Consider the following 10,240-nt stretch of genomic DNA (forward strand, 5'->3'; position numbering starts at 1 on the left):
GGGGGGAGTTCTGCTTCAGTTTAGCCTTAGCTATTCCACATGTCTGGCAGGCCCAGACTGTAACTACTTTAGCAGCTTTTAGCCAGCCAAGGCCTCTAAAGCTGCAATCCATGCAGGCTGTGATTCTCCTTCACGCCACTCTGACAGGGCCTACGACTGGGCTCAGTCACGTTAGCTGCTGTAGGTTGACTGGCTTTAGATAAAGCTGAATGATGAACTAACCCCCTGAAGCATACCGATCAATAACTAGCACGTCAGTGTAAGCCTAGGGGTCAAAAAGAAGGAACGGACCGTGTCTGAGACAGGCATGCGAACAAGTTCTGCTGTACGGCCTCTCTTATGCACTGAATCCTGAGCTGGGAAAGAGGAGCAGACCTGAGATCAGTCTGCCCACGTCAGAGAGTGGGACTGTGATCCTCACTGTAAAAACAACAACAAACTCTTCTGTCTTTTGGGTCTGCTGCAGCTGATCACTATTGCCTAGCTCAAGTGAAACCAAAGTCTAATCATAGTTAACCTGTCCTGCGATCGGCAGTCCCAGGCGAGCAGGGGGTTGCACTCCAGCTCCACACACACAGACTCCTGGCTTCTAATGACAGGAGGCCTAGAAACCATTCAAAATACTTTAGTGGCCTCCCCACCACTCAGATAGCAACAAGAGGCCTCAGCAGGGGGAGACTACGTGTGTGTGGGCATTAGCCACCTCTGGACCCAAGATCCCGAGATACTATTCAGCTTCACCGTAGGCCACTGGCATGGGGCTGACATGGAGACAGTAAGAGGGTGTTGACTGTCTGTGTTGTGTGAGTTAGGGGTGAAATGAGCACAGAAAGTGTTTTCTCTAGGGTGACTCCGAAGGGGCCCATAAAACACCCGGACCAGGCAGCCTACTGGTTTACAGACTATGACAGGGAAACGCAGCTCCCTACTAGTGTGACTGTTTTCAATCTGATTGAGATTTGCATTTGCTTGAGGAGAAGGACTCACATTTGTTTAATGCAGATGCATCAATCTCATCATCCCATGTTCATATATCTATTGATCACATAGCCTACACATTTTTCCATCTTTGAATAGTCTATACAATGATTCAATGCCACGGTTGGCATGTATGCAATATTGCACACTAAGATGAAATGTCCTACACAGGTCAGTGGCTTCCCTTGTTCCTGGGAGGGAGAAACCTGACACAGTTTAGACAACATAATGTGGAGAGAACTGTGACGACAAAGAAGAGCATCAGACTAACAATAACGGAAAACTGACATATTCTGAGCGGTGAGGCCCCCGAGGAGCAATCAAGGGGCTGTAGCACCATAAAGAGATAGACACTGCCTTGGCCCTGCACTGTCGGCCTCTACATCCACTAGACTGCACTCAGACAGCCTGCATGGGACCAGCTGGCTGGCCAGCCTGGCTCCAGCAGCATCCGTCTCAGCTCTGACAAATAGCCTCGTCCAGCCGCTCCTCAATTTGTTTTTTGTTGCTGCTGTTTCTTTAACATCATGGTGCATATGGTGTGCAAAGCATCTCCATCTCCAGATGAATCTCCGTGCTGACACCCTGTGCTGCCACAGACAGGTAGGTCACTCTGTTACCCAGAAACCACCCAGCCATGTGTGTTGCTAGGGATTCTGGGCTCCAGGGTGCCATAACACACTGAGCCCCCCACCCCCCACCCCCACTCCAAAGTGTACATACAGCAGCAGCTCATCTTTCTGAAGGACCCGCTCCAGCTTGCAGATCTGTTTCTACCCACTACCGCTGTTGGCCCTGCAAGCTCCCAGCAGCCTTTCAGCTTACTTTTGGTGTTGCCACCCATGCTCCATACACTGCAGGGGTGTGAATCCCGCAGGCCTGGTGAGCGTATTTCTGCCTACATAACTGCACTCGTAAATGACAACATACAGCGGTCGAGGTCACAGACCATCCACGTGAGAACACGTAAACGAGTGGAGTGTATAAGGCACGGGTTGTAATGACGTCAAAGAGGATGCGTTGCCTCACCGTGCGCTGACGCCTCTTTTTTGTTTATTTTTTCCGCGCCTTGCGCCCCCTCAAGTGGACCAATTCTTTTTGCATCCCCCACCCCCCAGAGGAAAAAAGACAACAAAATAACAGAAAAAAACTTAACCCACAGAAAACGTGGGTATCTTAATAAGGATTTTTTTTACAGCTGATTCACAAAATCATAATTAGTACATCTAAGTTAGCACTTTTTTCATTTAAGTTTATATGGACATGGTGCAAGAGGGTTGATATTCAATATAGTAGCTCAGAGATAGATTTATCCCATTGGTTTGAGGTGCACAAAATAGGCTATTTTTGAGTCTCAATCTTTCCACAATGGCATAATAGAAATGCTTTTTCATTAGCCTACTAGATTTTAGGTCAAATTAAAGACGATAGCCTACTTTGCCAAACTATTTTTCAAAACATGAGCTTACACGCATGCTGACAGGTGTTTACAGGCCTGTAGTGCTGCGTACTGCAATCCATACACTTTTAGAGCGCTTTCATATTTATTCTGCATACCTTTATAATAAACTATACATCTGGTATCAGATTTTGGTTTCATAAAGTCCATAATATATTCTGTTTGTGCTGATGTCAAATATTCGTTTTACATGAAGACTGTTATTTAATATAATAGACCTCTGGTTTTTATTTTTGATTAAATCTCTAGCTTCCCACTCTGAAAACATTTAAACATTTGTTTTCGAAATAGCTTTGATGTGTGCAAAATCTGTCGTTGATAGAGATATAAACACTCTGTTCATTGTCATTAAATCAAGTAGGAAACAGTTCATATCTTACAGTTCAATCCTTGATAGCAGCGGCTTACTGTTACATGGGTGGTAAGTGGGGTGACATCCAGTCAAATGAGCGAGGAGACAGCAGAGGTGCTGCCATGTCTGTGGAGGTTGTGTGTGTGGTGGGGGTGATTCCCTTGGAGATTCTCTTTCTATTTTACAGTTAAAGTCTCGTTTTCTCTCATTGTTCAGTCTTGTCTTGGTTGTTTCGTTTCTGCTCTCCTGAAATCCGCGTCAGTCATCGTCGCCGTCATCTCCGCCGTGCGGGCCCTCAGGTAGCAGTTCGGAGGCCCGTTTCTCTCTACTCCGCTCCTGAATCTTCCTCATCTCCTCCGCGTATTTACAGAAGGTGTTGCCGAATTTGGACCACACTTTGCAGGGAACCGTAATGGAGTTCCGGTACGTGGGTTTCACCTCGCTGACCCGCATGAACACCCCGTACTTATTGGAGCCCACGTCAAAGAAAAAGCGCTTGTTGTCGACCGTAAGCGAGGTGCCCTCCGGGAGCTCCGCCGGCTCCTCGTCCACACCGTAGTCGTCTATGAGTTTGGCTAATGCGTCGCGGAACTCGATGAGACCCTGCGCCGGCAGAGCGATGGTCTGGCCTTGCGCGCTTCCCAGTCCGGGCCCCCGATTAACGGTCTGCCGGATCCTCAGGAACCGCCCCCTCTGGTTCTCTTTCAGATCCATGTAATATTTCCGATTCTCCCGCACCAGGAATTCGCTCTTGAGCGCCCGCCGGGGCTCGTCTTGCACAATGTCCGGGTTGGTCGGGCCCAGCTGGGCGTAATGTTCGATAAAGTCCCCGAGATAATCGCGGAACTCCACGGCAACCGACATGGAGAGAGTGAGGCGGCTCTTGTTTCCTCCAGCACCGACCTCGGCTATCTTTAGGAAGCGGCCTTTAACATTCTGCTTCACGTCAAGGTAGAAGCGCTTGTTCTGGATGTCGACGCGCTTGGAGGCGAGCTCCTCGGTGCCCTGCTTTACCTTCCACCGTCTCCCTCTGCCTGCTGCAACCTCGACTGCCCGTCTCACCAGTCCGCCGCTCTATCGCGAGACGAGAGAGGAGAGGGTGAAAAAATGAAAGTGACTGTAGTTTGTGTTACTGTAGTACTCCAAGCTGGCGGCGTTCAAGACACTCAAGCTGTTTTTGCAACGTTTCACTGAATTTTCCCTTTCGCCTTTTGTATAGCCGTATATAAGTGAAAGTTACCCCCACCCATGTGAGCCTAAAACACTGCAGTACTAACATTAGCATATATAAATAGATGGATAGCTAGATGCTACACACAAAGATGACACCTATCTGCACACTGTGTAAAAAAGAAAAGGCAGAACAGGAACGAAGTCATACCTGATGGTTACTGACCGGCTTGGGTGGTTCAGGACCATGGACAGTTATTGGGGTGTTTCAGCACCAGGGACACCGAACCCGCTGAGTCAGACGGAGAGAGAGAGAGAGAGAGACAGAGAAAGAGAGAGAGAGAGAGAGAGAGAGAGAGAGCGTGGGGAAAGAAGTTTGAATGAACAGCAGCTCATGGCTGCGTGGGAGTCTGTGGGAGGAGGCTAATGCTCTGTGAAGCATCATGAACCACAACCCTGTGACTGGACTTCCTCAAGTGTCACTGTTTCTCAGTGGGATGTCTTAAAAAGGTTAATCAGTGGAAATCGGCAAAAAAGTTGTACAATAAAAAAAACTCATCATGGACACTTGTCAGAATTGAATAAGAGTTGTAGTTGTTCAAATATACAGGTATTTTGGGTTAAGCCCATAAGATAGAGAACCATCTAAACTGGAGTTAATCTGTGAATTGTTTTAGTATTGTGTCACAGAAAATCTAAACGTTTTGCTTGGTAAAGCCTCTTATGGTTGTTTGCTGCTTTTCTGTGGTGTAGAGTTATAAATTAAATATTTGGGGGGTTGCTGGGAAACTTCTGAGCATTTATTATTATTTTCTGACATTATATGGATTAACATCACTTGAGTAGCCTGTAAACAGATTTTTATAAGTTAGAAATTCAGCAGGGTCCCTCTGTTAAAGGTCATTTTTAGTAGGAGCACCAACAGGTTAAGTTGGGGTGAGACAGACCTCAAGAAGAAGAATGGTGTAGGAGACTTGATGGATACTGAGAGGATAGCGGCTTAATGGGATTGGAGGGCTGCAGAATATTATTAATGTCAACAGCACAGATGTGCAAAAGCAACACAGACCCATGTGCTTTAACTGTTTACTTATTGTTTTTCACAAAAATAAATCATTTTTTGAAAGTCACAAGCATCATATACACCTTAATTAAATGTCCCAACATTGATTTGACTGATGACTTCATGAAAGAAGGGGTTAACCTGGAATAGAAAGGTAGGCCTAAGATAAATGTTGTATCAACAGGTAAGTAACTGGTGGGGTTTTTTTTCCAGAACCACAGACATCAGATGGTGGATAAAACAGATGAAATTTGAGTTTGCCTGTGAGCACTGCTGGTGATGTAGAAAATGAGGGTATAGATGAAATCTAGGGCAGGTTTACAAAAACATTCTGTGTGACAACAGTAACCCAAGGGGCTACTGTGTCAATTTTTAATACCAGAGAAAGAAAGCATTACCTGGACAGTGGCACAGATTGGACAGAAAATGTATAATGAGAGGTCTAAGTGACCTCGTCAACACCCCAAATGGCTGATGCACGACCAAAAGTAAACCCTCCAGTAATTGCCAGAAGCTCAGCAACTAGTAACAGAGGAATTGGGAGGCAAATGGTGGCAGTCCTGCCTGGGTTAGTGACTTCCCTTCACTTTGTCAACAAATGATTTGCTTTCAAAGCTAATCTGGAAATTCTTAAATTGTTCATGAGGTCTCTGAATGGGGTCTCTAATGAATGCATGAGCGGTTGAATGAATGAAAGAGAGACAGATCGGTGAAGGGTGGGCAGTGGGCGGAGAGGGACTAAGGTGGGGGTGGATCCCTGCATGGATCACAGACTCTGAAGGGCTGTATTTTCCTCTTGAAATGCAATAGTGATCCCTGGAGAAATGGAGAACTGGAGAAATAATCCTCTTAATGTGGGGCCACTGGAAAAGATAAGAGCTGCATGTTTGATAGCATTTAGCACCATGGACAACACACAGGACTGAAACTGTGCTTTTACAGTACTACCCTTTAATAGAGAGTGAGTCTTTTACTCTCAGGTGAATATAAGACAGGATATATGCAGTGAGGAGACAGCAGTCCAGCTGTTTGCCTTCAGTCTATATGAGGTCTGGTGGGGTTGGCCCCTTTGGACAGAGCACTAAACCAGTCAAGCTTTTCAGCACCACGGACAGAGACCGGCCCCTGATGTGACTCTGCTGATGGCGAAGGGGGCGTAAGAGGCCATGACTGAAGTGCACAGTGTGATGAAGTGGCCTCTCATGTATTTTCTTTATCAACTCAGACATCTATGGCAAAAATGTCCACATGGGCCTTACTCGGGATGGACAGTGAAAGGCTTTCTGACCTCTAAAGAAGGGCGCAGAGCTCCTGACAGGGAGGCAAAGGCAAATCTTATGAATGACTTGATTGATGGATACAGAAATGGAGGCAGGGACTGGTTTGCTGGTGGAGAGAGGAGGGGATACTTGTGGTCACCATAAAAAGCCTGAGCATGTTGTGCAAAGCTCTCGTTTCATTGGTCGAGATGTATTCAATGAAAGAAGTGGGTTTATTAGCTGTAGCTGAGCAGGGTTGGCAAAACAATTAGCTGGAATGTCGTTCCAGCATAACACCACAGATTAGGGCAACTGATGCATCCACGTGTTGCCGTAGAGTAGTTAAGACTGTAGTACTGTGTCCCAAGGCGACATTAGTGAACTGCAACGACTCGCATCACAGTGTGGAAAATGTCAGGTTTGGGGTGTGCTCTACTGTAGCGTGCAGCGAGCGGATTTGTGTCTGAGGGCTTTCAGACCTTAAGTCTGGAAACTCCCTTCTCATCTCGCCATTCTGAAGAATCCATTGAGAGAATTTCGCAGCGTTAGTCATCGCAACAACTATCCGCAGTGTGCAGTTTTCGCCTATAGCCTCTCTTGTACCTCTTCCACTGGAGAGCCACAGTGGGTGCCGTGCAGGGTTTGGCTAGAGACGCACTCTGTGCTGAGTCTGTGCAATGTCTGCGTGATTTCTTTTGCACCCACCCGCAGAGGTTTAAGACAGTCGACCGGCATGTTCATATGCTAGTTGAGTCGGTGGCGGTGTGCCGGTGGGGGCCCGGGTTATTAGGGGGTTAGGGCAGGACGCGGCGAGCCGGCGCGCGCGACCGCGTTGGATGAGGGGCGCAGGGGACGCGGCTGGAGGGTGCGCGCTACTGTTGCATCGCCTTACCGGATAACCGCTGCTATCTCATCCTGTCCATCTTACCTCTACTTTCTGTTTTCGTTTTCCTTTTGCTTACCGACTACCGGATTCGGACGGGCAGGACTGTTTTGACGATCGAAATAAGTGGATAAAGGACCCTGCGTGTGCCAAACGTTTGTTGTGATTCTCCTGTACGCGCAAGCTGCTTTTTTCCTTCCAGAGTGGCAGTGTGCCCACCCATGCGATGCTAGCCTATTAGCTGGAGAGAGAGAGAGAGAGCAAGAGTGAGTGAGGGGGAGAGAGAGAGAGGGGGGGGGGGGGGGGGGGGACATTTCTAAGCATGCAGAAGCGGGCCGTTTCCGGTTCCTAGGCTGGTGTGTCCCCCCATCCGAGGCCACCAGCCGTATGGGGAAAGCAGCGGCAGACACAGATGGCATGGACACTTCTACAAGGTCTGCCGCTCTGCCCTGCCTCCTCTGCCGGAGCCCGTTCGCCACCGTCTCTCTCTTCCATCTCGCTCCGCCGCCCAGCAGCACTGCAGCACAGCACAGGCTGACGGCATGAGGCTTGATCCAGTGCATTTCTCCATGCTGGTCATCGGGGTCTCCTTTGCCTGTTACGCCCCGAGTCTCAACTCCCTCCAGGACCAGGCGTACAGATCAGCCGTGGTCATCGAGGGCGAGGTGCGCTCCTCCCCGGAGAACGTCTCCTCCAGGGAGCCCTACAGTGTGAATGTCAAAGTGCTGGACGTGTGGCCCGTCAACAGCGGCGGCCTAGAGAGGGAGCAGCTCGTGACTGTGGGGGACTTCGGTTCCGAGGCCCCCTGTACCACGGTGGAGAAGGACCACAGATATATCTTTTTCATGGACCCGACCGCCGAGCCCTTGGTGTTCAAAGCATCGTACGCTCCTGTGGACGCCAGCGAGCCGGAGCTGAAGAAGGATGTGGACAGAGTGCTGTGCGAGGACTGCGGTAAGTTTAAGGCTGTTCCGTTATACCTGCCATACACTCACACCGCACTATAAGGGCCAATAGAGCTGCCACGGTGATCTAAGGAGACAATCACCACTCTGTGGCTGCGCGTGCACTTGTGTAGTCTGTGTGTCAGCGTGCATACACATATGAATCCCAGTCCTGCATAACCGGGTCACCTATAATGAAATGAAACGCGTGGCATGGAATGTGTGCGCATGTCGCGTTAATCTCTCTGTGTGTGAGAGAGAGTGTTAAATATCTCATCCTAAATTAAACCTGGGGTTGTGCCCCACACAACAGGCTCTTTTCTGATGATTAGACAAGACCTGACATTCAGTAGATATAGAAACTTCACTGTAGCCTGGATTCCAGCAAGATCTGCATCATCACACCATTAGAGTGAAGTAGCCTACATGTGGAGTAAGGCTAGAGGCAGCAGCTCCTGTCACTGTGTCGGAGAGAGCGAGTTAGGCCAAGCATGTGATGCCAAATGTTGTCCTCTTTTCCAAACACTGTACTATTGCCTAGAGCCATTGTTAGATTGGTGTTTTATATCAGACACAGTTGCAAAATGCAGTGCTGGTGTTGACTACAGTGACAGTCTGTGGGTGATGGTAACAGTTCAGATCTCCCAACTTGTTGCCAGTTTCAACCATGGATATCTGAAATTGTGCTTTGTTCTTGCAGCACACCAAGGACAGAAACTTCCTTAGCACTTCCTGGTTGTTAAATGACAAATGTCTGTGAGAAGTGACTAAAACTACATGTGCAGCAGCTCAGCAGGCCTCCAGGAGAGTCTGTGTAACACATTACCACCAGAAAGGCTTTTGTCTGAACACGACACAAGAGACACAAGAAAAAAAAAAGACCTGGGACTAACATTTTAAGATGAGGAACTGAACTTTGTTGTCTTTTTATTGTCACACTTCCTCCCTTCATTTCTCTCACACAGGGAGAAAAAAGACACTAGGACCCATTTCTTAGCAAAGGTCTTTTGGAAACAAGGTCAGCTCCTCATGAACAAACTTGTGTGTGCACCAGTTTTTTCATTTGCACAAAGGAAAATGATTTTTTTATATCAGCTATAATAGCACCATGGTGAAACCTTTGAAACAATGTGCAAAGATTTTTTATTCTTCTTTACATCCTTCAAATCCAGCATTGTCAAGAAAGTGTTAAATCTTCTAGGAACTAACTCTGATGTCTTCACAAAGGGTTCATTCAGTGTTTGAGCTAACAACGTGATATTCTATTTTTACCTCCGTGACATGCTAAAATTATGAAGTCATTTATTTATGACAGTGCTGTTGCAATTCAGCTTCAGTCTAAAACACATTTTCCAGGCAGGGATAAGCTGATGAGAGGAGCTACCCACCTCCAAGCTGATTCACCTGAGGCATACACACACACCAAAAGTCAGCGAGAAACACAACCCAATCAGACACTTCAGAGTGCGGTCACACACTGTGGCAGCCAGTAGCCTCGGACAGTCCACAGCATTGCCATAACACCAGTGTTTGTTCCTGTCATCGCTTCTGTTTCTTTCCTAGGATTGATTCATTTGCCAAAGACTTGTCACAAAAGTGCACATAGCATGTCTAGAAATAGCCATGACATTAAAGCAACATTTCACCCAATATATACATATTTTTGTACCAAATAACCTTTATTGCTTTACTAAAATGCTTATTCTTTCTTCAGTCATTATCTCTATGGTGAGGTTGAGTGATTTGGTTTAAAAACTTCAATCCAATATCAAAATGTTATAACTCCCATTGCAGCTCAAACACAACTTCACATGACTACTTGCTATGCTAAGTATATCTCAAACACAAAGTATTATAAGGTGACACCAAATGTTCAGTTGTGGCTCACTAACTCTTTTCATTGGGTTGAATCAGTAATGTTGGAGCGGCAGGTGAATGGCCTACGACTGAGCAGGACTCCAGGCCAGCGATCGGCCCCGCTGGATGCCGTGCAAGAGTTTAATCTGAAATAGAAACAGCTGACCGATAGTCTCCGTGTCCAGAGATCGGGTCGTCGAGGCCCCTGCCTTTGACTGCTGCCCAATCCACTGTGCACCGGCCCCTTACGGATCCTCCTGCAGGTGGTGGGCCCA

At 47.5% G+C, this 10,240-nt stretch overlaps 2 protein-coding genes across 3 annotated transcripts in view; one reads left to right on the forward strand and one right to left on the reverse strand.

The window, feature by feature from the left end:
- Nucleotides 1-6: 6 nt before the first annotated feature.
- purab (purine-rich element binding protein Ab) lies at nt 7-7,016 on the reverse strand. The gene is made up of 2 exons (XM_020595402.1): nt 6,885-7,016; nt 7-3,863 (listed from the first exon to the last, which is right to left on the reverse strand). The coding sequence occupies exons 1-2, from the start codon at nt 7,014-7,016 to the stop codon at nt 3,048-3,050; spliced, it is 948 nt and encodes a 315-aa protein (XP_020451058.1). The 3' UTR covers nt 7-3,047.
- A 464-nt stretch (nt 7,017-7,480) lies between these two features.
- The window catches only part of nrg2b (neuregulin 2b), a 50,164-nt gene continuing 47,404 nt past the window's right edge, over nt 7,481-10,240 (forward strand). For both annotated transcript variants that reach the window (XM_020595482.1, XM_020595483.1), the window contains exon 1: nt 7,481-8,118. In XM_020595482.1, the coding sequence (XP_020451138.1) occupies nt 7,707-8,118 (412 nt within the window). In that variant the 5' untranslated portion in view covers nt 7,481-7,706. The remainder of the gene's footprint in view (nt 8,119-10,240) is intronic.

The sequence above is a fragment of the Monopterus albus genome, unplaced genomic scaffold (assembly GCF_001952655.1).
Source record: "Monopterus albus unplaced genomic scaffold, M_albus_1.0 scaffold27.1, whole genome shotgun sequence".
In the NCBI taxonomy this organism is placed as follows: domain Eukaryota; kingdom Metazoa; phylum Chordata; class Actinopteri; order Synbranchiformes; family Synbranchidae; genus Monopterus; species Monopterus albus.

Excerpts from the sequence above, each read along its gene's own strand:
- purab (XM_020595402.1), bottom strand. The coding sequence starts at position 7,016 with ATGCCGGTCGACTGTCTTAAACCTCTGCGGGTGGGTGCAAAAGAAATC. Across the intron at positions 3,864-6,884 it reads GTGGCTCTCCAGTGGAAGAG|AGCGGCGGACTGGTGAGACG; the intron begins GTACAAGAGAGG and ends GTCTCGCGATAG.